Source organism: Mustela lutreola, chromosome 12 (assembly GCF_030435805.1).
Source record: "Mustela lutreola isolate mMusLut2 chromosome 12, mMusLut2.pri, whole genome shotgun sequence".
Classification (NCBI taxonomy): domain Eukaryota; kingdom Metazoa; phylum Chordata; class Mammalia; order Carnivora; family Mustelidae; genus Mustela; species Mustela lutreola.
Genome location: NC_081301.1, coordinates 89,834,782 through 89,862,508, shown reverse-complemented (window position 1 = coordinate 89,862,508; position 27,727 = coordinate 89,834,782). Strand labels below are relative to the sequence as shown.

General features: G+C 49.1%; 1 protein-coding gene and 1 long non-coding RNA gene across 9 annotated transcripts in view; one reads left to right on the top strand and one right to left on the bottom strand.

The window, feature by feature from the left end:
• Window positions 1-27,727, bottom strand: part of LOC131812394 (uncharacterized) — a 279,095-nt gene that overhangs the window by 85,664 nt on the left and 165,704 nt on the right. For 7 of the 8 annotated variants that reach the window (XR_009346327.1, XR_009346323.1, XR_009346324.1 and 4 more), the window contains 2 exons: window positions 11,240-11,310; window positions 1,088-1,327 (listed from right to left, as the gene is read on the bottom strand). This is a non-coding gene — a long non-coding RNA (uncharacterized LOC131812394). Of the gene's footprint in view, window positions 1-1,087; window positions 1,328-11,239; window positions 11,311-11,606; window positions 12,204-27,727 lie in introns of those variants that run through there. The other variant, XR_009346329.1, reaches the window with a different exon arrangement.
• Window positions 418-26,924, top strand: FXN (frataxin). The gene is made up of 5 exons (XM_059141856.1): window positions 418-617; window positions 6,314-6,411; window positions 9,274-9,394; window positions 15,589-15,686; window positions 25,204-26,924. Exons 1-5 carry the CDS (start codon window positions 450-452, stop codon window positions 25,352-25,354), a joined length of 636 nt encoding a protein of 211 aa, XP_058997839.1. The 5' UTR covers window positions 418-449; the 3' UTR covers window positions 25,355-26,924.

Below are 27,727 nucleotides of genomic sequence, written 5' to 3'. Positions count from 1 at the left end.
TTGCCCCCTGGTCACACAGCTGGGAAGTACAGAGTTCGGATGTAAACCAGGCAATCCCTCTCCCACCTGCCCGCTCCTAAGGGCTGTAAACCTCCTGCAGCCAAGCCGCACACCTGCGGGCCGTCGGGTTCCCAGCAAGCCCGCAGCCGCAGCTGGCAAATCCCTCCCAGACACAGTTCTGCAGCCGTGGGGCATCACGCATTCACACGTGGCCCAAGGCGCAGGCCCTGGGCTTCGCACCGAGCGCGCACCCCATTTGTGTCAAATACGGAGAGGGCGGAACGCTGGGAAGTTCTCCCTGAGGTCTAACCTCGGGCCATTTCCGACAGTGAACGGAAGAGGGGACCGGAGCGCGGAGCCGAACCGCGGAGCCTGCCCCCCGTGGCCACCAGGTGTCGCCGCGGCGTCCCCGGAGCGAGAGGGCGGAGCGGCCGCAGCCTGGGAGCAGCATGTGGACGTTCGGGCGCCGCGCGGCCGCCAGCCTCCTGCCCCGCTCGGCGCCCCCGGGCTCGGCCCCGGCCCGCGCCGGGACCCAGGGGCCGACGAGGAACGCCCCGCTCTACGGCCGCCGGGGGTTGCGCGTCGGGACCGGAGCGACCCGCGTACCCAGCCACGCCGTGAGTACCCGCGCCGCGCAGCCGTCCGGGCCGCACGCCGGCAGGGAGAGGCCGCGCACGCTGGGGACGCTGTGGGCACGCGCGTCCACTCCGCTCCGGCGGGGCCGCGCACCGGGGCCGCGCTCCGCCGGTGGCCTGCCGGGCGGCGGAGCGCGCTGCTCTCTGCCCGGCGCGCGGCCGCGCACTGGGCCTTCTGTTTCCCCGGGGTCACGTCTGCACCGGCCTGTGCTTTCCGGTGAAAAGGGCAGTGCATTGTAACTGCGGGGAGGGCGGGGGGGACGCAGCGCAGGGGAAGTGGCCGGGGACGCGATCTCGGGGATCCGTGGTGATCGCCGAGCTCTCCACTTCCCTTTGCCCGAACTTCAATTTAAGGGATACTAGATACTGTCCTAGATACATATGTGTGTGTAGGGCACAGATGTTAGTGTGGTGCGTAAATATACGTAAGTACAATAAAACAGCACACATACCAACATAATGGTATAGGATAGTATTATGTAGAATCCTAGAGCGATGATTCCGCGCGTGGGCTTTTAGGAACGAAACGCTTCCTTCGAGCGCGGCGGAAACGTCGAGGCTCGGAGCACAGTAGCTAGAGCAGCAAAGCTTTTGGCGGCTTTTTGGAGAATGACCGGGCCTGGCCTCCAAGTTCAGCAGAGCTGTGTGACCTCGGGGATCTGGAACCTCTCCGAGGCGGGGCTTCCTTTTCCCTAAAGACATGAAAGGGAAACATGCCCATTTTGCGGAGCTGTTGGGAGGATTACGCAGGATTAACGTAATACAAAGTCTTCAGCCCTAGAAGTTAATTCCCTTTTCTCCCCTGGGGGCTGCAAAGCATCTGACCCAGTCACTCCAAGACCTGAAAAGAGAAAGCCCAAAGAATGGGGGTAGGGTTGAGGAAGACTCACAGCGGGGGAGGACGCGATGTTTAATCAGGGTCCCTCCCAAATATTTTATTTATTTGAGAAAGAGAGCACAAGCACGTAGGGGCAGAGGGAGAAGCAGACTCCCCACTGAGCAGGGAGCTCCATGCGGGGCTCGATCCCAGGACCCTGGGATGATGACCTGAACTGAAGGCAGACCTAAACCGGGTCTGGAAGGTGGCAAGAGAGCAGGGAGGATAATTCCCGACGAAGAAATAGACCTGGGCGGAGAAGACTGGTGGATACCGGATGCTGAGTGGTTGGCACGCTGCGTGGACCGCGCACGGTGGAGGAGGCAGGCGAAACCCAACCCAGATTGTCCCTGGAGCGCTGAAATGCGGACTTTAGACTTGACCGCTCTGTTATTTGGCGGTGTTCGAAGGAAAGTTAGGATTGGTGGCCAACATTCAAACTTGGGCCCTTGATACTGGGTCCCTTGGCTTCTTGGGAAATACCGGCAGTTATGGCCGTCCTGTTATTAGGATGCCCAAGTGCAGAACAGAGACATTAACTACCCCTGTTCTTCTGTGCTGCTCCCACCTGGAGCTGCCCGGGCTTGAACTCCCACCCCTGCTGGTGCCGGGCCATGGGTTGCCGGCAGTTTGTAACTTAGGACAGTGACAAGATAGGGCATGGTCTTTGGGATGGTACCTGTGGCTGTTACGGGCTGCTGATTCAGAAGCATGCCCAACGGAGAGCTGCCATCAGGAGGTGGGCACCGCACACACACTGGAATCAGGGGTCATAGGAGGCTGGGAGGTAGTTAACCTGAGTCCGCCTTTTGGGCCTCCTCTACCATAGTAAATTAATCGGGTTTGTTGAACTTTGTAATACAGGGCCCTCAACCATCTCCAGTACTTGCGGAGCTGGGTGGATGACAGGGGCAACTGGGACCACCATGTTTAATTTTCTCAAGGTCTTATCTGTCCTCCGGTTGACCCCCCCCAATGTCCCTGTACTCCAGAACCCATCAAAACCTGAGTTCCTTATGGGGGCGTCATCCCCATCCCTATGTTCTTTATCCCCTATTCCTACTCCTACTTCTCCGGCACCATCCAAAAGAAACAGAATGGGAGCTGCCTGTGTCACTCTAAACTGCCTAGCAGCTACATTGAAAAAGTCAAAAGAAATAGGTGAAATTAATTTCAACACCACAGAGGGGTGCCTGGCTGACTCAACTGGTAGAGCATGAGACACACGATCTGGGTCATGAGTTCAAACCCATGCCGGGCCTAGGGCTTCGTTTAAAAATTTTTTTTCAACAATACATTTATGTAATCTAGTTTTTCCAAATATTATCATCTTAACATGTAATCGATACTGAAAAATCATGGAGCTAACGGTCTTTTTTTGTACTCATTCATCCAAATCTAGTGTGTATTTCACATCAGCACACGTAAGCTCAGATGTTAAACTGAACTTGTTGTGGGAATGGTTGATTTATATTTTATAAAATTTGCGACTGAAAAAACAAATTCATGGGACACGTGGGTGGCTCAGTCGGTGAAGCGTCTGCCTTCAGCTCAGGTCGTGATCTCAGGGTCCTGGGATCGAGCCCCGCGTAGGGCTCTCTGCTCAGTGGGGAGTCTGCTTCCTCCTCTCTCTCTCTGCCTGCCTCTCTGCCTGCTTGTCATCTCTCTCTGTCAAATAAGTAAATCTAAAAAACAAAACAAAACTGTACCATTTAAAGATTAATAACACACTGCCACATTCTCACCACCAGATTAAGAGACTGATTACCTGTCCCCCGGAAGGCTCTGGGGCTCTCCCGGTGACCACCGGGCCTCACTGAGGGGAATCTGCTTTCCTGAATTCTGTCAGGCATCCCCTTCTTTTCCTAGAGTGTCACCCTCTATGTATGTCTCCCTAAAGCACGTGCTATTGATAGAAAACATTCTGCTGCGTCTATTTTACCATGACTTGTGTCTCGTGTTCAGTATTGTTTTTGAGGCTCATTGACACTGACACACTCAATTGTCATTTATGCGTTTTCCCGGCTGGGTAATATTCCCTTGGGTGACCACATCATGCTCTGTCCATTCTCCTGGTGACATCCGGGTGACCGCCATGATGCTGCCGTCACAATGGTGTTCCTGTAGGCGTTGCGGTGCATGGACAGAGGTTCTTTGTGGCCGAGTTCCTAAGAACAGCATTGCTAGGTGAGGGGCCAGCAAATATTCAACTCATTTGATGCCAGGAATGGTTGCACCAGTTCATTCCCCCCAGTGGTGGGTGAGACTTGACTCACCTTTCCAGCATTTCCAGCTTTGTGCTTTGCCAAGGGGATCCTGGGGTGAGGGCCGGCCTCCTTGCTAGCCAGCCAGGCCAGGCCTCCCCTTCTGCCTGTCCATACTCTTGTTGACATGCTCCAAAACCAAAATTGACCAGACACCCTCTCGCCCTGTGTTTGGGGTATTGGTGTCTTCCTGTCGAAGGCTCATCACTGGTCTGTGTGGCGGGTACCGTGACCGCTGCCTTCAGGGGCTCAGAAAGGGTAAGCAGGTACCCAGGCAACGTTAGCCCAGGGAGAATGGGTAAGAGCCAGCAAGGAGTCTTTGGCAACGGTTCCTTTGATGATTAAAAATGGCCGCATGTAGACTTCTACTTCTGGCTGTAACTTGCAGCAGAACAAACCTTCCACCAAGAATAGCCATTCAAGATACAAGAGTCAAAACCAAAACTGAAACAGAAAAAAGGCTGTGCGAAGGTGTCGGACTACGACAGCTAGGATTTGAGAGGCCAGGATCCTGGAGAGGAGGGAAACTCTGAGCCTCTAGTTCTCGAACTTCCCTTCCATGTCCAAAACCCTGTATGACTCCCAGGTGTGTGATTCTTTTCTTTGTGGCCTGGACCCTGGGGCCAGACAGTGTGGGTTCAGATCCTGCGTCCTCCACTTTGCATCTGTGTATCTGAGTGATTTGCTCCGTTTCTTCGTCCATAAAATACAAATACAGTCTCTCCTTGCATTTCATGGATCCTGGACTCAGGAATTCACCTATTCAGTAAAATTTATCTGTAACCCCAGAATCAATACCCAAAGTAGATTTGATGCTTACTCTCAGACACACACACAGAGCAGCAAACACTGAGGAGTCACCCCATGCTTGTGTGTTGCCACTGAGGTCAAACAAGGTGACACTCTGCCTTCTCTCGGCCCCCACGGGGTCAACAAGTGTTCTTTCCACCACCTATTCTGTGGCACACTATTTGCATTTTTGTGTTTCCGGTTGGTGATTTCGCTATTTAACATGGCCCCGGAGCGTAGTGCCTACGTGCTGTCTAGTGGTCTGAGCACAGGAAGGCTGTGATGGGCCTTACCGACAAAACACATATGCTAGATCAGCCTTGTTCAGGCCTCAGTTACGGCACTGGTGGCCCCGAGCTCAGTTTCATGAATCAACAATGGATATTAACAAGGTGTCTTTAAACCGAGACGCCTGTAAACGAGGTTATGTACGGATCCCCGGGTCACACGGGACCCGAAGCCTGCAGGAACCTACGCCTGTATTTTCCCATAGGAGCATTTCACTGACCTCCTGTTCATGGTGACTTTATAGAGCAAACTGTCGAGAAGAACCACTATAATAACAGTACTTGCTTCACAGGCTTGTAATGAGGACTGACCACATCCATTTCTATCAAGACTATCAATACCCAGTACGTAGTAGGGAACGCTCTAGAATGTGCAGTAGCAATAACTGGTTATCAGGCTGGGTCTCTGCTTCTCCTTTGGAGCCAGCCTTTTAAAATCTCACACTCTGGGCTCTGCACCCCTGTTCCCCCTCTTCTGCTCACTTCTTAGCCCCATGCCCTCTGCCTTCTCCTTTCTGAGCTTGCCAAGGGCACTGGTAGGTCAAGAGAACAATGGCCCTGGAGCCCTGCGCCAGAGTGACCTATAGAGAGAGGGTGAATCTTAACTGCCAACCCCTTCCAGCCCTTGGGTGCCTTCCCAGGGTGAAGTCCAGCTGAGTGCCTTCACAAGGCCCTGGGGCCACCTCTCCAGCCTCTCCCCTGCCATCTCCACTTTTCTCTCCTTTTACAGGCGCTGTCCCCTCCCTCACTGGGGCAGGTCCTTCAGCCAGGGTCCCCTCGGTGTTTGTCGCTGTCCTCTGGTTATGTCATCTGTCTCTCCAGCTGGTCAGTGGGGCTGGCAGCCCCAGAGACGAGCACCTAGACCCTCTTCCAGTTATGTGCTGGAAGAAATCGACAGGTCACATCATCTCCCGCAGATCATGTTAACAAGACCTGTCCATGTGCAGTCCAGTCCCCTCTTTTGGACCACAGCAGACATCGGCCGCTTGCCTGCACTCGTCAAATTCCAGGAGCCTTGCAGGTGCTTCCATGCGCCTGGCCTGTGCTAACCACCACATACCTCGAATAGCCTGGAGCAGTGCTGCCCACAGAGCTTCCCATGATGGTGACAATGTTCTGTGTGCCACTGGCCACGTGAGGCCACAGGACACTTGAAACGTGGCCTTCCAGAACATGGGAGTCCTGGAAGTGGTACTTGTCCCTTATTCAAATTTTAGTGGGAAGTGACGGGAAATGACAATAAATTTAAATGTAAATTAGCTGCCTGGCTCGAGCCATTAGAGCGAGCCTGAGAGAACACAAGGTAACGCATGAAAATGAGGCAGAAACATTCCAGAAACACTCCTGGAAAAATTGAACGTGGTTTATTCTCAAATGGAGGAGTAGTGATATTTAAGCCACACGTTCGGGGACTGTAATGCACAGAAAAACAGTAACGTGCTTCTTCACTTTGGCTTTTAGAGTCTGAGCCTCCACCGCCTTGATCAGATGGTGAATGTCAAAAAGCAGAGTGTCTGCTGGGTGACTGTGAGAGCAGTGGGAACGGTGGGCGACCCTGGGTAAGCTCAAGCCCCTTCCGCGTCAGAGAGCCTTCCCCCCACCCCCCTCCTGCTCTCTCTCAGTACACAGCTCTGCATACCTGCTCATACTTCTATTAGCTTTTTAAATTTTTTTCCATTTCTCTTACTGGTTTAAAAAAAAAAAAAAAAAGGAGCCCATTCCATCCAAAACCTGTTTTCTCCCTTAGCAGTAGCACTCACAAGCATCTTTCCATTTCGCCAACCATCTACCGTATTAGTTTATGTATGTATGTATGTATTTATTTATTTATTAGATTTTATTTATTTATTGAGAGAGAAACAGTGAGAGAGAGCATGAGTGAGGAGAAGGTCAGAGGGAGAAGCAGACTCCCTGTGGAGCTGGGAGCCCGATGCGGGACTGGATCTCGGGACTCCGGGATCATGACCTGAGCCGAAGGCAGTCATCCAACCAACTGAGCCACCCAGGCGTCCCTATGTATTTAGTTTTAAGTAGGCTCCACGCCCAGCCGGGCTTGAACTCACGGCCCTGAGACAGAGCCCTGCGCTGAGATCCAGAGTCAGATGTGTAACGGACTGAGCCACCCGCGGTCCCCTCTACCGCACTGTTTTAAATGAAATGATACTAAGCTTTATGGACGTATCCTAGTTCGTTCCACCCATCCCCCACTGCAGGACATGAGGTGGTTTCCAGAGTTCCGTTGTTACTGTCGTTGATGACTCAGCAGTTGGGGTCCGCCAGGCCTCTGTGACGGGGAGACCCACTGCTGTAATGGCTCGAGCCAGCAGCTGTCGGCGCCCCTGTGTCCCCACGGTCCAGGGTGGGCGTGCCGCCTTCCCATCCCTATGTCCCTGACACGGTGGGAGCCAGGTCACCCCGCCCAGGTTCCATTCCACAGAAAGGCGCAAGAGCACGGAAGTCTGGGAAGTGGCACTTGACCCTCCCTCCGATTTGGGGGGGAGGCTTGGTCACACGACCCCAACTGACTGCAAGGGATGCTAGGAGACCTAGCCTGGTGGGTGTCCTGGAAGGAAGCCGTGTGTTCCATGCACAGCTCCCCGGCATTGCTATAGTCGGCTCCTGCCACCACTGGTGTCTGTGTAGACCCTCCGTACACACACACACACACACACACACACACAAATTACATGAGCCCCTAACTCCAGGGCTGCAATCCCAGGCCCATATGGTCTCTCATCCACCTCAAAGGCCAAGATTTCTAGGAGACATGCAGTCCTCTCTTGAGGTCTAGGAGTAGCTCTTCTGACCTACACACACACACACACACACACACACACACACACACACACATACACACGCCACCACCACCACCCCCTCCCCACCATCACCCCCTCCCCCTCACCCCATGGAGAGGGTTTGCTTCACTTCTGGGCCAGCTCTTGCTATTATCTGTCTCTTTCATTTTAACCATTCTGGTGGTATCTCGTTGTGAATTTTTTACGGTGTATTTTCCTGAAGATTAATAAAGTTATACCCCTTGTTATGTGTTCACTGGCCATTTGGATATCTTTTTTAAAATGATATCTGGGGCGCCTGGGTGGCTCAGTGGGTTAAGTCGCTGCCTTCGGCTCGGGTCATGATCTTGGGGTCCTGGGATCGAGTCCCGCATCGGGCTCTCTGCTCAGCGGGGAGCCTGCTTCCTCCTCTCTCTCTCTGCCTGCCTCTCTGCCTGCTTGTGATCTCTCTTTGTCAAATAAATAAATAAAATCTTTAAAAAAAAAAAAATGATATCTGTTCGGGACACCTGGGTGGCTCAGTTGGTTAAGCAACTCCCTGCGGCTCAGGTCATGATCCCGGTGACCTGGGATCGAGTCCCACATCGGGCTCCTTGCTTGGCAGGGAGCCTGCTTCTCCCTCTGCCTCTGCCTTCCACTCTGTCTGCCTGTGCTCGCTCTCTCTCTCTCTCTAATAAGTTAAAAAAAAAAAATCTTAAAAAAAATGATATCTGTTCAAGCATTTTACCCATTTTTTCTATAGTGTTTTCTTTTTCTTATTGACTTGTACTTTTTTATTTTTGTTTTTGTTTTTTTAGTTCTTTATATATTCTGGAAGTAAGCCCATTTTCAGATACATGTAATATAAACATTTTCTCCCACTTTGTTGGGCAAACGCCCAACATAATTTTAATCATAATACAAGCAATTTTAATAAGCATAATGTCCAGCTGAAGGGGTGAGGTTGAATAAATAATATGAAATAAAATACCATGAAAATATAAATATATGCTAACATAGAACAATTTCCAGGATATATTAAAACCTGTAAGGTGATTCAATTTCCATATTAAAAAGAATTTAAAATTCTGGACAGATACAGAAGAAACTGTTATTCGTAGTTGACTCTGCTCGGGGCTGCTTATTTGGGAAGAAAGGTTTCCTTCTTTATAAAGTCTTTCTTTTTAAGATTTTTTATTCATTTATTTTTTTGACAGAAAGAGAGACTGGGCATAAGCAGGGAGAGTGCGAGAAGCAGGCTCGCCACTGAGCAGAGAGGCAACAAAAGAAGGGCTCCATCCGAGGACCTGGATCATGACCCGAGCTGAAGGCAGAGGCTCAACTGACTGAGCCCCCCAGGCGCCCCTATATAAACTCTTTCATGTTGATTAATTTTTTTTGTCTGTACATGAATTTCCCATGAATTTTTCTAATTTGAATAAAAAGTTGATGTTTCAGGGCACCTGGTTGGCTCAGTCTGTGGCACATGTGACTCTTGATCTCCCAGTCGTGAGTTCAAGCCCCACATTGGCCGTATTTACTAAAAATAAACCAAATAAGGAAATAAGTAGATATGTAGGTTTGACATTAATAAAATGGAGCAGTTTGGTATAAATGTGTTTGGGGGGTTTTGGTGTTTCCCTGCAGCTCTCTGGATGAGACCACCTATGAAAGACTGGCTGAGAAGACACTAGACTCCTTAGCAGAGTTCTTTGAAGACCTCGCAGACAAACCCTACACGTTCGAAGACTATGATGTCTCATTTGGGGTACCTTTTTGCTTATTTTCTTACATTTTCTGTTTCCTCCTAAGAATTCTAGCTCACTACGACAGAGAATTCCCCTCCAGTGGAGTTAAGCATCCAACCGCACGTGGTTCCGGGGTGCGGGGCAAGGGGGAGACCCAAAGACTGGCCTTGGTGTTCCAGCCCTGCCCCGCCAGGCTTGTGACCTTGGGCAAGTCACGACCTCTGTGAGCCCCGTTTCTGCTTAAAAGTACAGGTTCTCAAGCTCCACTCAGGACGCGTGAGGTAAGCCGGGGGGGACCCAGGCCTGTGTTTGTCTGGCAGGATGACTGTCCTGCAGGCAGAACCGAACCACTGGTCCTTAAGCAGGGTGTGTTCCGAGCACTCGGACAGCGGCCCCAGCTCTGGGAGATTCTGACCTGCCTGTAAGGGTCTACTCCCAGGAAGCATATTTTTGGAAAAGCTCACCTGAGATTCTAATGTGCACCCTGGGTTCCATCCCTAGAGATTTTTCTTTAGTTGGTCTGGGAGTATCCCTGGCCGGCCAGGGGAGTTTTTTTTAAGTTTTTATAATCACTCCTCAGATGATCCTCAGCGCCGCTAGGGGGAGCCACAGAGCCCTGAAGCCCGGGGAGTGCTGCTCTACCTCGACTGGCCACCTGGTGGCAGACTTGAGTCCCCCCTTGCCTTATTTTATTTATTTGTTTGTTTGTTTGTTTAACAGAGAGCTCACAAGTAGGCAGAGAGGCAGGCAGCGAGAGAGGAGGAAGCAGGCTCCCTGCTGAGCAGAGAGCCCAATGCGGGGCTCGATCCCAGGACCCCGGGATCATGACCCAAGCCGAGGGCAGACACTCAACCCACTGAGCCACCCAGGCGGCCCCTCCTTGCCTTTAGAATGCGGTTTCCCCCTTAGGAAGCAGCTCCTTTTTTGCCAGAAAAATCCCCCACGGAGATTAATCCTCTTGACAGCAATTAATTAATAGTCAGAAATGCTATGAAGGAGAATTGTTAGGACAACCAGCTGTCAGGCTAATGTGATAGAAATGGTGTTGGGTATTACTGTGGGCGGAAGGGACCCCATCAGACGGAGCAGGTAGCAGAGCCTGGAAGATTTCAAGCCTGGCTGTAAGGACAGTGAGGGACGCGGAGGTCAAAATGAAGGCAATAGGGGAAAAAAAATAAAGGCGATGGGACAAGAGAGGGCTGGCTCCCTTCCAGGTGGGTTCCATGACTGCTGGGAGCATCACTGGGGCAGGGCATTGAAGTGCTTCTGCAGACGGCCTCAGAAGGCAAGCTGCTGGTGAGCCCATACGGACTGTGGGATGATGGAGCTGGGAGAGTCACAGGTCTCCTCTCCCCCAGTCTCCCTACCAGGGGCTGACGAGACTTACAGGGAAACCAAGTCTCAGGCTAAACTCGGCCATACTTGCAAACATTCATTAACATGCCACAAATACAGTCACACCACTTGTTCTTGTAGGATTAGTGAGAATACGTAGTGACTCAAGTATTTTTGCATGAGTGTTTCATTAGAAGCAAGTGTGCCGGTGTCCTCACAGCTGGATTCTGTTTACCACCCCATGCCCCCATCTCCCCCACCCCCAGGGGAATCCAGCAGCAAATGCTCCTGCTCAGGGGCGCCTGGGTGGCTCAGTCAGTTGAGTGGCTGATTTGGTTTCGGCTCAGGTCATGATCTCAGGGTCCTGGGATCGAGCCCCGCATCAGGCTTGCACTCAGGAAGGAGTCTGCTTGAGATCTTCTCTCTCCCTTTCCCTCTGCCCCTCCCCGCTGTGCTCGCTCTTTCTCTAATAAATAAATCTTCAAAAGAAAAAAAAAGTTCCTGCTCCATGGTGGGTCACAGGATCTTACCTGAATGCTACCCGCAGTGTCTCTCTGAAGAGTGACCCAGCTGCTGGGTTTCCAGATCCCGTAGGCCATTCCTGCAAAGGGAAGAGGCACCTGTGTTTTTCCAGCCAGCCCATGTACTTTAAGTTACCATTCTTCTCACCAGGGGAAAGTGATTTCTAACAAATCATTTACTAGTTAGGAAATACCCCAATATAGATGTAGAAACTAAAGGCCAGTAGCTGACTCTGTTGTTAGGGCTTCTTACAAAGCACTCTGCAAAGCTGTCTACCCTGGGGGGTGATTTCCCGAGTAGAGTCCCTCAGGTGCTAGCTGACTCAGACATTTCACAAATCAATCTACTGAAACTACATAATAGGCAACAGAACACCTGTAACACCAGGGGTGCAGTCTGTCGTCCAGGTGGGCACTGCCTCCTCTGGGAAGCCCTCCCAGATGTTCCAGGCAGATACCACGCTTCCTTCCTCGCCCAGCACTCTGCGGTGAGTCTGTAGAGCACCGATCACGCCGCGTACTGTCTACACACCAGCTCCCACAGCCACACTGAGTTCCTGGGCAGCCCAGACACTGTTTGCTCTTGGTATCCCAGTGCCTGAAACATTGCCGGCTACGTGATAGGGACTTAATAAATGTTGGTCCAGTATGCAAATGAAATGGGGCCCACATACATTTCCAGAACACACTCTCACTGATGCCGCTCAGCACCACAGACTGCTTGCTCCCAGCCAAGCAGACGAACGGAAACAGTGTTCCAGGGAGACTCAAGAATGCGTGTGCTCAGTTTGCTCCCTGGGGAGTGGGTGACGTGAGTGGCTCCCCGGCTGTTGTGTCTTCCTGTCAGTGGAATGCGTCATCTGGGGGGTCAGGGTCTGGGTCCAGGCCTCACCCACACTGGCCCTGCCATGGGAGGAGGGGCTGCCCACCAGGGCAGACAGCACCTGCCGTCACTCAGCACTCATGGAGTCAGCTGTACTTGACCGGCAAAATCTGACCCAGGGCCGCGCTCCGAGGGGTTCTTGCCAAGCCTCCTTTGTTTTCTCCACCCCTGCTCCCTGCCCTTGGAGCCCTGGACTCTTTGACATTTTAATGAGAATCTGTTTGCGGTCCTGTTCTTTACTCACTAAGCTGTCAGCATGTCACTGCCCTACTGTAGAAGTTCCTTGAACTTCCCTGGACCTTCTCCCAAGAAAACCTTCCCCGCACGCCTGTGAGTCCAGTTTCAGTTGAGGTCGGGCAGTCTGCAGAGGCCCGAAGCCGGGCTCCGGGTCCCGGGTTACAGACACCTGCTCAGACGCAGCGCTGTCTTGGACACGGAGAAAAACCTTTTATTAGCCTGTCGTCCTGGATTTGTATTTTCTCCTTCTTTGCTTCTGTTGAGTGGCAGGTTCTTCAGCTGGGAAGCGGGTGACATCCCTCTACGTCTCCGAATTCCCATTTGGATTAAATTATAAAAGGGCTTCACATTCATTATTCTTATTCCTTCAGAGGGCTGGCTGGTTTGGGAATGTGGGAAGCCACGTATCCCCAAAATCTCCTGACTCAACGTGCCATCGCGTAGGGGTCAGTCTCTGTAGAATGAGCTGTGATGACACAAGTTGTGCGGGGGGGGGGGGGGGGGGGTGCTGATACTGACTTAGGGGGACTGAGCCTCCGCCAGCGGTGGACGGGGGCTGTTCTGACCGGCGAGCACTTCTGGCCCCAGCTGTTGAGGAGTTTGACTCCCCCCTGCCCCTGCTTTTAAGGCTGCCCACACTCCTAGAACAGCCTCCGACTGGCCCTTAAGGAATAATCCCAATGAACAGAAAGCCATCTTCATCTGGGTACTTGCAGACGGTTCCGAGAGCATTAGGAACTCCCGGTGAACCAGTAAGGCCTCTCCTTTCCTTCCGTTTTTTCCTCCTCCTGCCGGATTCCTCTGGAAACAGCCTCTGGCTCCATGGGAAAAAATAATCACGCACAACCAACAGGAGGCGGGTTGGCTAAGGGTTGAGACTTTCTGCCTTCTGTGAACTTGCCCTCGACTTCGCACGTGTTACCACCAGCCCTGGTCACCGCTGGCTCGGTTCATTCCTCCACGGGTGTATTTTCGTGTCCACCCAGGATCTCGCGCTAAGAGCGGATTTACTGGACACTGGAGGTTCTGGGATGGAAAGCCAGATCTGCCCGCCAGGCGCTTCGAGTCGTGGAGGGGAGGGCACAGGTGTCCCGCAAACAGGCAGCTCAGATGCAGGGAGGAAGGCATGGGGGTCACGGGGTGGGGGGCAGGGGCTCCTGAGCGGGGGTCTCAGTCTTGTGCAGGGTCGTGCCAGGGGGAGGAGACAGCTTGAGGTCTTCACATATAGAAGAAATCTCATGGCTGCTTTTTTAATATGCTCTTTGTGAATGCCTGGCCCGTTCCCTGGAATAATTCCGGAAGATCCTGAGTTGGAAAGATTGGATTTGGCTTTCAGGGACTGGACTGATTTGGTGTCCTGCCCTAGGGTGTGACCATGATCAGGAGCGAACACAACCCTTGACCACCGTGCTCCGTGCCCCTCCATCCTTGCCTGGGTCTCTGAAGGAGGCCGCACAGATGTCGTCCTGAGGATGGTGGCAGGGTTGATGAGACTCGGACCCCCTACCCTCCGCCCTCCCCACAGTGCCTGCACCTCCCCGTGCGTGGGGGGCAAGGCCCAGTGGGGCACTGAGGGACCATAAGTAGGTCAAACAGGAAACCATTCTGTCTCGATCCCCTGAGCCTGTTATCTCATGGAAAAAGCAGCTTTGGAAGTTTGTAAGGGAGCCGGTGGAGGGGAAGGGCTGCTGATGGCTGGGGGTTTCTCTTTGGGGTGGAAATAGCTGAGAATTAGTGTTGTTTGCACACTTTATGAATACACTTTGTGAAATATTGAAATTATTAAACTGTGCAGTTTTAAGATACTTTTTTTTTTTAAGAAAGGGGAGGGAAAAAATTTTTTAAATTTAGAAAAAGAGGAGGAGGGCAGAGGGAAGGAGGCAGAGAGAGAATTGTAAGCAGGTTACTTGCCCAGCACAGAGCCCGAGGACGCGGGGGATCTCACGACCCTGAGATCATGACCCGAGCTGAAATCAAAAGTTGGATGCTTAGCCAACCGAGCCCTCCAGGTGCCTCAGGACAATTTTTAGTAAATGAAAGGTGGTTGTCCAGGGGCGCCTGGGTGGTTCAGTGGGTTAAGCATCTGCCCTGGGCTCAGGTCATGATCCCAGGGTCCTGGGATAGAGCCCTGCGTCGGGCTCTCTGCTCAGCAGGAAGCCTGCTTCCCCCTCTCCCTCTGCCCCCCAACCTTGTGCTTTCTCTCTCAAATAGATAAAATTTTTTAAAAAGGTACAACCCAATAGAGCCTTCCCTTGCCTGCCAGTTACATTATTGTGTCTTATTGCCACGGCTGTCTACCTTTTCAATAGCTCTTTGTGTTTGCAAACCAAACACAAAGTCTTCTCAGAAGTCTTCAGGGCCTCTTGATTGGACAGGGGCTCTAGAAGCCCAGAGAAAGGCAGTGGTGTGTCTCCGCGGGTAGTGCCTGGGGTGGGAACTGTGAGGGGCTGCCTCCCTGCACCCCAGCTCCAGTAAAGGGACTGAACTGCGCAACTGCTGTAATATCCTGCTCCTTCTAAAGAAACCTCAGACTCCTCCAAAGGGCTCCTTTGTTGAAACAGTGTTTTCAAATTTAAATGAGCATTTATTGAGCAAGGATGGACCAACCAGTCTTTTAAAGAATTCAGGGCTCTTTCGGAGAAAAATAAAGCCCTGGAGGGCAGCTTGTGAGATGCGTGGGAAGGGTCTGAAAATAAAAGCTCTGTCTTCCTTCCACCAGCGGAGCTAGCTCTGTGGCTCTTCTAAGACCAGCAAAGCTCATGGTTTGAACATTCCTTCTTTTTTAACTCTTTTCCTTGTTTTGATGATGAACGTATCCTGTCCGGTGTTTGGGCTGACGTGGGACTCCGGCAGAGTCGGGGTCTGCATTTAACATTCTTTCGTGTGTTCTGGCTGGGCTTTGAGGGAACTGAGGCAGCCCATGGGCTCCCGTTTGCGGGCTGTCACTCCTCAGACAAGCCGCTGCTGTCTCCTCGCCTCCCGAGGGGAAAAATGAGAAGTCTCGCCTCGCCAGGCCCGAGGGGAATGAGGGAAGCCCCACGGGGTCTAAGTAGTATCGTGATTCATCACAGTCGGACTCAGAGCAGTGCGCTTTCCGCGCAATCTGCCGTGTCTGACACGAAACACATTTCTTCGAGGTGTGTGTTTCGTCTAAGTGTCGAGATGCGCAGCCACTGGACAGAGTGATTCACTTTGTCTTGTTCTCTTTCCCGCATGCTCTCGCCGCCTGATCCGCCAGAGTGGTGTCCTGACAGTCAAACTGGGTGGAGATCTGGGAACCTACGTGATCAACAAGCAGACCCCAAACAAGCAGATCTGGTTATCCTCACCCTCCAGGTACGTCCCAGAAGTCCACATCTATCCTTGCTCGGGGCTCGTGAGATGTGGCATCGTGGACCCTTTAAAAGGAGCATCACCTCCCTCATGGGTGTGTGTCCGAGAGCCTCACCCCGTCCTCAAAGCACAGTTAACCCAGCGTCAGTAACCGGCCTACCAGTAGTCCGGCCGCTGGAAGCACATCCTGAGGCCTGAAGCAAAAAGTGTGTAACTTTGCAGAGCCTGGCCGGGACGGTTTCTCTCTGTGAAGCCATTGCCCTGCCTTTTAAAAAACCGCTTTTGGGGTGCCTGGGTGGCTAGGTGGGTTGGATCCCCTGCCTTCGGCTCCGGTCGTTATCCCGGGGTCCTGGGATCAAGCCCTGAATCGGGCTCTCTGATCAGCGGGAAGCCTGCTTCCCCCTCTCTCTGCCTCTCTGCCTACTTGCGATCTCTGTCTGTCAAATAAACAAATAAAATCTTTAAAAAAAAAAAAAAAAAAAAGCCACCCTTGACACTGCAGCCTCAGAATGAGTTGCGCAGCGTCTCCAGAGCAGGTTCAAGTTTGGCCTCTGGTTTGTTTCGAGCAGCTCCAGCTCGGGGCCGGTGGGATTCCCTCTGCCCAGCTGAGCCCGTGCCCTGTGGAGCCGGGAGAGCCTCGGAGGCTGCCACTCCAGGGCGTCGAGTCCCTCCTGCTGTTCTCACTGCTCTGCGTTCAGGCTCCTGGAATAAAGGCATGCGTTGGAGGCCGCCTGCGCTGCGTCTCAAGGCCTGAGAATGTGCAGAGAGAGAGGGGCCTCACCCGCCTGCATCCGTCTGGGTGGCTGTCGGGGAGAAGCTCACTAAAAGCTCTCAGACCAGCCTCCCTGGGTCACTCAGGAGCACTTCCAAAGACAACAGACTGAGTATGCATTGGGAAAGGCCAGATGGAACCAGCACGCAATTCTTGCAAAACCCAGTGATATCTACATTTTTTAAAAAATGAAATTATAGGGACACCTAGGTGGCTCAGTCAGTTAATCTTCCAACTCTGGATTTGGGCTCAGGTCCTGATCTCCATAGTGATAAGCCTCAAGGCCTCTCAGCGGGGGGAGTCTGGGAGTCTCTCTCCGTCTGCCCCTCCCCTGGCTCTCTTTTTCTCTCTCAAATGAATAAATTTTCCAAAAAAAAAAAAATTCAGACTCTTCTGCCCCAATGTTCACATCATTTTTAGGCAGTTACTATTGTACTGTTTATCATGCCATGGTGTGAAATTATGCCTCCTGTGTTTTGCCCCAACCTCTTCTAGGAGGTATGTTATAATTCAACAAACAATTCCAGAAATCACCCACTTCTAGCAAGACCCTTACAGATTGCATTGCCTTTTTAGACCCAATTAACTTGAACTTGGGCGTTTCATCCTGTATGGGCCAAAGCTGTTCTCTTTGGCCTCAAACAGTTGTCCCAACCCTGGCCAGAGCCCTGTGTGAGGACTGCACTTTCCTGTCCTTCAGCTCTGGAGGAAGCACAGGAGAAGCTGGGTGGATCAGCTCAAACCTGAACCTGGGTTCAAACCCAGCCATCACCTTTCACGGGACTGTATTTCTTTTCTTTTTTAAGATTTAATTTGGGGCGCCGGGGTGGCTCAGAGGGTTAAAGCCTCTGCCTTCCGCTCAGGTCATGATCCCAGGGTCCTGCGATCAAGTCCCGCATCGGGCTCTCTGCTTGGCGGGGAGCCTGCTTCCCCCTCTCTCTCTGCCTGCCTCTCTGCCTAATTGTGGTTTCTCTCTGTCAAATAAATAAATGAGGTCTTTAAAAAAAAAAAAAAAAAAAAAAAAAAAAATTTAAAAAAAGATTTAATTTAATTTATTTATTTGTTAGAGAGAGAGAGAGCACAAGCGAGGAAAGTGGCAGGCAGAGGGAGAAGCAAACTTCCCACAAAGCAGGGAGCACTATGTGGGGCTTGATCCCAGGACCCTGGGATCATGACCTGAGCCGAAGGCAGATGCCCAACCAAGCCAGCCACACATCCCAAGAAAAAGTATATTGAAAAAAAAAAAAAAATAGAATTGCGGAATCCGGAAGTGAACTCGCGGAGGACGCGGGGGAGAGTCTGAGAGGAGGTGGAGGGGCTGGCGGTGGAGGGGCGCGCAGCGCCGCTGTGCTGTGCTGCGGCCCCGTAGGCACTGCAGGACCCCCGCACTCCCGCGCTCCAGCCCAGCCCCTGAGGCCGCACTGTCCCGCTCCCGCGGCCCGCTGCCGCGTCCTGCCCCATGGCTTCTCTGGACGACGCTCTGCAAGCAGAGGTAAACAACAACAACAACAACATAATGACTTTGCCCTGAGTTTTTACGTTGAGCACTTTCTAATGCTCCTGTTGGTCATTTATATAACTTTTTTGAAAAAAAAAAAAAGCCTTTGAGGGGTGAGGAGTCAAGATGGCGGAGAAGTAGCAAGCTGAGACTGCTTCAGCTAGCCGGAGATCAGCTAGATAGCTTATCTAAAGATTGCAAACACCTGAAAATCCATCGGCAGATTGAAGAGAAGAAGAACAGCAATTCTGGAAACAGAAAAACAACCACTTTCTGAAAGGTAGGACCGGCGGAGAAGTGAATCCAAAGCGACGGGAAGATAGACCCCGGGGGGAGGGGCCGGCTCCCGGCAAGCGGCGGAGCAACCGCGCACAAAATCAGGACTTTTAAAAGTCTGTTCCGCTGAGGGACATCGCTCCAGAGGCTAAACCGGGGCGAAGCCCACGCGGGGTCAGCGTGGCCTCAGGTCCCGCAGGGTCACAGAAGGATCGGGGGTGTCTGAGTGTCGCAGAGCTTGTGGGTATTGGAACGGGAAAGCCGGCTACAGAGACAGAGCCGACAGTAAGCTCGCAGCTCCGTGTTACCTTGAACCGGTCGCAGGCTCGGTGAGCTCGGAGCGCGGCCGGAGGTCAGGCAGACGGGAGTAACTGGGCGCTGTTCTCTGAGGGCGCACTGAGGAGTGGGGCCCTGGGCTCTCGGCTCCTCCGGGCCGGAGACCAGGAGGCCGCCATTTGTATTCCCGTCCTCTGGAACTCTACGGAAAGCGCTCAGGGAACAAAAGCTCCTGAAAGCAAACCCGAGCGGATTACTCACCCCGGCCCCGGGTAAGGGCGGTGTAATTCCGCCTGGGGCAAAGACACTTGAGAATCACTACAACAGGCCCCTCCCCCAGAAGATCAACAAGAAATCCAGCCGAGACCAAGTTCACCTACCAAGGAGTGCGGTTTCAATACCAAGGAGAGCAGCAGAATTCCAGAGGAGGAGAAAGCCAAGCACGGAACTCATGGCTTTTTTCCTGTGATTTTTTTTAGTCTTGCAGTTAATTTAATTTTTTCTTTTTCCTTTTTCCTTTTTTTTTTTTTTTTTTCTCGCCTTCGGGTAAAATTTTTTTTTTTTTAACTGTTACCTATTTCTTTTTTAACGATTTTTTACTAGTTTATCTAATATATATATATATTTTTTTACATTTTTCTTAGGTGTTTTCTTTTTTTAAAAAAATTCTTTTCTTTTCTTTTCTTTTTTTTTTTTTTTTTCTTTTTTCTTTCTTCCTTTTTGAACCTCTTTTTATCCCCTTTCTCCCCACTCATGATTTTGGATCTCTTCTAATTTGGCTAAAGCATATTTTCCTGGGGTTGTTGCCACCCTTTTAGTATTTTACTTGCCCCTTCATTTACTCTTATCTGGACAAAATGACAAGACGTAAAAATTCACCACAAAAAAAAGAACAAGAGGCAGTACCGAAGGCTAGGGACCTAATCAATACAGACATCGGTAATATGTCAGATCTAGAGTTCAGAATGACAATTCTCAAGGTTCTAGCTGGGCTCGAAAAAGGCATGGAAGATATTAGAGAAACCCTCTCGAGAGATATAAAATCCCTTTCTGGAGAAATAAAAGAACTAAAATCTAACCAAGTTGAAATCAAAAAAGCTATTAATGAGGTGCAATCAAAAATGGAGGCTCTCACTGCTAGGATAAATGAGGCAGAAGAAAGAATTAGTGATATAGAAGACCAAATGACAGAGAATAAAGAAGCTGATCAAAAGAGGGACAAACAGCTACTGGACCACGAGGGGAGAATTCGAGAAATAAGTGACACCATAAGACGAAACAACATTAGAATAATTGGGATTCCAGAAGAAGAAGAAAGTGAGAGGGGAGCAGAAGGTATACTGGAGAGAATTATTGGGGAGAATTTCCCCAATATGGCAAAGGGAACGAGCATCAAAATTCAGGAGGTTCAGAGAATGCCCCTCAAAATCAATAAGAATAGGCCCACACCCCGTCACCTAATAGTAAAATTTACAAGTCTCAATGACAAAGAGAAAATCCTGAAAGCAGCCCGGGAAAAGAAGTCTGTAACATACAATGGTAAAAATATTAGATTGGCAGCTGACTTATCCACAGAGACCTGGCAGGCCAGAAAGAGCTGGCATGATATTTTCAGAGCACTAAACGAGAAAAACATGCAGCCAAGAATACTATATCCAGCTAGGCTATCATTGAAAATAGAAGGAGAGATTAAAAGCTTCCAGGACAAACAACAACTGAAAGAATTTGCAAATACCAAACCAGCTCTACAGGAAATCTTGAAAGGGGTCCTCTAAGCAAAGAGAGAGCCTACAAGTGGTAGATCAGAAAGGAACAGAGACCATATACAGTAACAGTCACCTTACAGGCAATACAATGGCACTAAATTCATATCTCTCAATAGTTACCCTGAATGTGAATGGGCTAAATGCCCCTGTCAAAAGACACAGGGTATCAGAATGGATAAAAAACAAAACCCATCTATATGTTGCCTCCAAGAAACACATTTTAAGCCCGAAGACACCTCCAGATTTAAAGTGAGGGGGTGGAAAAGAATTTACCATGCTAATGGACATCAGAAGAAAGCAGGAGTGGCAATCCTTATATCAGATCAATTAGATTTTAAGCCAAAGACTATAATAAGAGATGAGGAAGGACACTATATCATACTCAAAGGGTCTGTCCAACAAGAAGATCTAACAATTTTAAATATCTATGCCCCCAACGTGGGAGCAGCCAACTATATAAACCAATTAATAACAAAATCAAAGAAACACATCAACAATAATACAATAATATTAGGGGACTTTAACACTCCCCTCACTGAAATGGACAGGTCATCCAAGCAAAAGATCAGCAAGGAAATAAAGGCCTTAAACGACACACTGGACCAGATGGACATCACAGATATATTCAGAATATTTCATCCCAAAGCAACAGAATACACATTCTTCTCTAGTGCACATGGAACATTCTCCAGAATAGATCACATCCTCGGTCCTAAATCAGGACTCAACCGGTATCAAAAGATTGGGATCATTCCCTGCATATTTTCAGACCACAATGCTCTAAAGCTAGAACTCAACCACAAAAGGAAGTTTGGAAAGAACCCAAATACATGGAGACTAAACAGTATCCTTCTAAAGAATGAATGGGTCAACCGGGAAATTAAAGAAGAATTGAAAAAAATCATGGAAACAAATGATAATGAAAATACAACGGTTCAAAATCTGTGGGACACAACAAAGGCAGTCCTGAGAGGAAAATATATAGCGGTACAAGCCTTTCTCAAGAAACAAGAAAGGTCTCAGGTACACAACCTAACCCTACACCTAAAGGAGCTGGAGAAAGAACAAGAAAGAAACCCTAAGCCCAGCAGGAGAAGAGAAATCATAAAGATCAGAGCAGAAATCAATGAAATAGAAACCAAAAAAACAATAGAACAAATCAACGAAACTAGGAGCTGGTTCTTTGAAAGAATTAATAAAATTGATAAACCCCTGGCCCGACTTATCAAAAAGAAAAGAGAAAGGACCCAAATAAATAAAATCATGAATGAAAGAGGAGAGATCACAACTAACACCAAAGAAATACAAACTATTATAAGAACATACTATGAGCAACTCTACGGCAATAAATTTGACAATCTGGAAGAAATGGATGCATTCCTAGAAACATATAAACTACCACAACTGAACCAGGAAGAAATAGAAAGCCTGAACAGACCCATAACCAGTAAGGAGATTGAAACAGTCATTAAAAATCTCCAAACAAACAAAAGCCCAGGGCCAGACGGCTTCCCGGGGGAATTCTACCAAACATTTAAAGAAGAACTAATTCCTATTCTCCTGAAACTGTTCCAAAAAATAGAAATGGAAGGAAAACTTCCAAACTCATTTTATGAGGCCAGCATCACCTTGATCCCAAAACCAGACAAGGATCCCACCAAAAAAGAGAGCTATAGACCGATATCCTTGATGAACACAGATGCAAAAATACTCAACAAAATACTAGCCAATAGGATTCAACAGTACATTAAAAGGATTATTCACCACGACCAAGTGGGATTTATTCCAGGGCTACAAGGTTGGTTCAACATCCGCAAATCAGTCAATGTGATACAACACATCAATAAAAGTAAGAACAAGAACCATATGATACTCTCAATAGATGCTGAAAAAGCATTTGACAAAGTACAACATCCCTTCCTGATCAAAACTCTTCAAAGTGTAGGGATAGAGGGCACATACCTCAATATCATCAAAGCCATCTATGAAAAACCCACCGCAAATATCATTCTCAATGGAGAAAAACTGAAAGCTTTTCCGCTAAGGTCAGGAACACGGCAGGGATGTCCATTATCACCACTGCTATTCAACATCGTACTAGAGGTCCTAGCCTCAGCAATCAGACAACAAAAGGAAATTAAAGGCATCCAAATCGGCAAAGAAGAAGTCAAATTATCACTCTTCGCAGATGATATGATACTATATGTGGAAAACCCAAAAGACTCCACTCCAAAACTGCTAAAACTTATACAGGAATTCAGTAAAGTGTCAGGATATATAATCAATGCACAGAAATCAGTTGCATTTCTCTACACCAACAGCAAGACAGAAGAAAGAGATATTAAGGAGTCAATCCCATTTACAATTGCATCCAAAACCATAAGATACCTAGGAATAAACCTAACCAAAGAGACACAGAATCTATACTCAGAAAACTATAAAGTACTCATGAAAGAAATTGAGGAAGACACAAAGAAATGGAAAAATGTTCCATGCTCCTGGATTGGAAGAATAAATATTGTGAAAATGTCTATGCTACCTAAAGCAATCTACACATTTAATGCAATTCCTATCAAAGTACCATCCATCTTTTTCAAAGAAATGGAACAAATAATTCTAAAATTTATATGGAACCAGAAAAGACCTCGAATAGCCAAAGGGATATTGAAAAAGAAAGCCAACGTTGGTGGCATCACAATTCCGGACTTCAAGCTCTATTACAAAGCTGTCATCATCAAGACAGCATGGTACTGGCACAAAAACAGACACATAGATCAATGGAACAGAATAGAGAGCCCAGAAATAGACCCTCAACTCTATGGTCAACTAATCTTCGACAAAGCAGGAAAGAATGTCCAATGGAAAAAAGACAGCCTTTTCAATAAATGGTGCTGGGAAAATTGGACAGCCACATGCAGAAAAATGAAATTGGACCATTTCCTTACACCACACACAAAAATAGACTCAAAATGGATGAAGGACCTCAATGTACGAAAGGAATCCATCAAAATCCTTGAGGAGAACACGGGCAGCAACCTCTTCGACCTCTGCCGCAGCAACATCTTCCTAGGAACAACGCAAAAGGCAAGGGAAGCAAGGGAAAAAATGAACTACTGGGATTTCATCAAGATCAAAAGCTTTTGCACAGCAAAGGAAACAGTTAACAAAATCAAAAAACAACTGACAGAATGGGAGAAGATATTTGCAAACGACATATCAGATAAAGCACTAGTGTCCAGAATCTATAAAGAACTTAGCAAACTCAACACCCAAAGAACAAATAATCCAATCAAGAAATGGGCAGAAGACATGAACAGACATTTCTGCAAAGAAGACATCCAGATGGCGAACAGACACATGAAAAAGTGCTCCATATCACTCGGCATCAAGGAAATACAAATCAAAACCACAATGAGATATCACCTCACACCAGTCAGAATGGCTAAAATCAACAAGTCAGGAAATGACAGATGCTGGCGAGGATGCGGAGAAAGGGGAACCCTCCTACACTGTTGGTGGGAATGCAAGCTGGTGCAGCCACTCTGGAAAACAGCATGGAGGTTCCTCAAAATGTTGAAAATAGAACTGCCCTATGACCCAGCAATTGCACTATTGGGTATTTACCCTAAAGATACAAATGTAGTGATCCAAAGGGACACATGCACCCGAATGTTTATAGCAGCAATGTCCACAATAGCCAAACTATGGAAAGAACCTAGATGTCCATCAACAGATGAATGGATCAAGAAGATGTGGTATATATACACAATGGAATACTATGCAGCCATCAAAAGAAATGAAATCTTGCCATTTGCAACAACGTGGATGGAACTAGAGCGTATCATGCTTAGCGAAATAAGTCAAGCAGAGAAAGACAACTATCATATGATCTCCCTGATATGAGGAAGTGGTGATGCAACATGGAGGCTTAAATGGGTAGAAGAATAAATGAAACAAGATGGGATTGGGAGGGAGACAAACCATAAGTGACTCTTAATCTCACAAAACAAACTGAGGGTTGCCGGGGGGAGGGGGTTGGGGAGAAGGGGGTGGGATTATGGACATTGGGGAGGGTATGTGATTTGGTGAGTGCTGTGAAGTGTGTAAACCTGGTGATTCACAGACCTGGGGATAAAAATATATGTTTATAAAAAATATATGTTTATAAAAAATAAAAAATTTAAAAAAAAAAAAAAAATAGCATAGGGGCGCCTGGGTGGCTCAGTGGGTTAAGCCGCTGCCTTCAGCTCAGGTCATGATCTCAGGGTCCTGGGATTGAGTCCCGCATCGGGCTCTCTGCTCAGCAGGGAGACTGCTTCCTCCTCTCTCTGTGCCTGCCTCTCTGCCTGCTTGTCATCTCTCTCTCTCAAATAAATAAATAAAATCTTTAAAAAAAAAACAATAGCATAGGTGATTGCCGGGAGCTGGGTGGGGGGGGGGGGGGGCGGCGGGGCATGACTGCTTAATGGGCACAGAGTTCCCTTTTGGGGTGATGAAGTGTTTTGTAGGGAGAGGTAGTGGTTGCGCATGTTACAAAGGTACTAAAGTAATAATAATAATAATACAGGTAAGGGACAGATCGCTTGAGTGGTACCCGAATGGCCGCGATTTGAACAACACTGCTTTGCACAGCAGGTATCCTACGTGAGTTCCCAAAAGTGAAACCTCCGAACGTGACTTATGAACCCTCATGGAGAGGGTTCCGACGTTCCCAGGCCTTGAGAATCATTCTGTCGAGGTGTTGCAGGGGATGAAGTGGGGACTTCCTCTTCCACAGCAAGACGCTGAGACAGGCAGTCAGGGGGACGCCCTGTTGAATTGACTTTGGGAGCTTCCTTGTGGTCAGTTTCTTGGGGGCAGCGTCTGTGGGGTCAGCATTTCTGTGCAGGAGCAGTCCTCATGGACTTGCCGTGTGTCGATGTTGTCTTGCAGCGGCCCCAAGCGCTACGACTGGACGGGGAGGAACTGGGTGTACGCCCACGACGGCGTGTCCCTGCACGAGCTGCTGGCCGCGGAGCTGACCGAAGCCTTCCGGACCCAACTGGACTTATCCTCTCTGGCCTATTCCGGAAAAGGTGCTTGATGCCCCGTCCAGTCCCGGGGACAGTAACAGGTCTGAAGCCAAGACTCCAGCTCCGTCCTGCTGCTGGGGGTCTGGTTGCTTCCATTCCCGCTTTGGAGGACAGTGGCGTGTTGTGTACGGGCTCGGTGAAAAGAACATGTTGCCTCCCACACTCCCCTAAGTTCGGACTTTTAATTTCCATAGTGTTTTTGGATTTATTGTCTGATGTCCTCCCTTGCAGGATATATTCCTTTCTTTTATAGTGTCCCTATACTCGTACATTTATATAGAACCTCACAGCAAGAAAAATAAGGAGAAATTCAGGAGGAGAAATGACTTGATTTCACTCTTCGTTCTTTGAAGGACTTAATTGCCTAAAACCCCACAAAGCGGCGGGCGGACCTCCCTTTTCTGTCCCCAGATGAAGACGCATTAAAGGGTCATCTATAAATGGTGCCACACCTCCTGAAAATGTCAATGTTCCTACGCCCTGTAGTACGAAAGTGTCAGTAACGTTCAAGAATTCTCAAACCAAAGATCATTCTCTCTCCTCGCTGGGGTCTCTGCCAGGGTGTGGCCTATACGGGAGACCCAGGGAGACGTGATGGTGTTTCTTCCAAAGAGACATACTAGGGACATACGCACACATTCCATCTCAGGGTGCGTGTGTTTGTGTATTTTTTTTTAAGTTATTTTTTATGGATACAGCTGCTGCAGCACAGGTCTGAGAATGCAAAAACTCTCCCAAAGACAAGAAGGGAAGAAGGGCCATTATCATAAGCCCGTGGATGGAGTGTAATAGCCTAGGTCACCCGGTGAGGTCATGCTTAGCAAATCGTGAAGGACCCCAGAAATGCAAAGATGTTCGTGTTCATGAAAAGAGCCCTAGTCCTTCACTTGGCTCAGTGCAACCTTTTCTTACGAAAGAAAGATTTCTCAGTGACAGGTCTATGCAGATGCGGGATCTCGGTTCTCTGTCTCTGGGCAAGTTTCACAAACTCCGGGACCTGTTTCCCCACGTGTTAAATGAGCGGCTGGAACTGAGAGAACATAGGGGATTCTCAGTCCAGACCTTCAGTGGTCCTGTCAGGCCAGCTTAACGGGTGAGGGGAGGGCAATGAACAAGTTTCTTAAGTTAGAGCATGAATATATGGTTCTAGGTATCGTTCCTTGAATTTCAGTTGAATTAATGTTCAAATAGTACCCATCTTCCGTGTCTTTACTGTGCCGACTTGTGCTCTGGGCTGAATGTCTGTGTCCCTCCCCCAAATTCCTGTGGTGAATCCTTACCCCCAGTGTGATGGAGTTACGGCTTCCGGAAGGTACGGCTTCCGGAAGGGGGTTGGGTCGTGAGGACAGAGCCTCATGACTGGAAGGAGTCCCCTTATGAGAGAGACCCCAGAGAGCTCCTCGCCCCTCACCTCTCCTCACCCCTCCTACCATGTGAGGACACAGTGAGAAGTCGGCCATCTGTGACCCAGGAAGTAGAATTTCACCAGACCCCCCCCCCCCGCCCCGTGTGTGGGGCCTTGACCTTGGGCTTCCCAGCCCCCAGAACTATGGGAAATAAATTCTGGTTGTTTATAAGATGCCCAGTCTATGGCATTCTGTTCTGGCATTCCAAACGGACTAAGACAGCCTTCCACACCAGAGGACCTCATCTTATTTTATTTTATTTTTATTTTGGGGTATTTTTTAGTTTTTTGGAGATTTTATTTATTTATTTGACAGAGAAAGACATAATGAGAGAGGGAACACAAGCAGGGGGAGCAGGAGAGGGAGAAGCAGGCTCCCCACCAAGCAAGGAGCCCCATGCAGGGCTCGATCCCAGGACCCTGGGAACATGACCTGAGCCGAAGGTGGATGCTTAACAACTGAGCCACCCAGGTGCCCCATTTTATTTTACTTTTTAAGATTTTTTATTTATTTGTGAGAGAGAGAGCATGAGTGGGGGAAAGGGAGTCGGCAGAGGCAGCTGACAGGGAGAGTGAGACCCTCCGGCCGGCCCCCGGAGGCTCCATCCCAGGACACCGGGATCATGACCTGAGCGGAAGGCAAACACTTAACTGAGCCACCCAGGTGCCCCCATAGGACTTCATTTTAATCTCTACTGACCTGCACCTTACACATGAAGAAACCAAGGCTCAGGAACATTAAAACCCCCAGAGTAGTGCTCCTGTTCTGTTGTGTTCTTACTAAAGAAAGATTTGTTAGTGACAAGTCTGTGCAAATGTGAGGCAAAGGCTTTTGCAATGGGTGAACAAAAACCACATTCCATTATGGAAAAAAAAGTTCTTAGCAATAGAACAAGGTAAACAAACACTGAATGGTTACATAAAATGTTGCCTTTCTTTAAAAAAAAAAAAAATTCCTTTCCTTATTTTTTTCCTTATT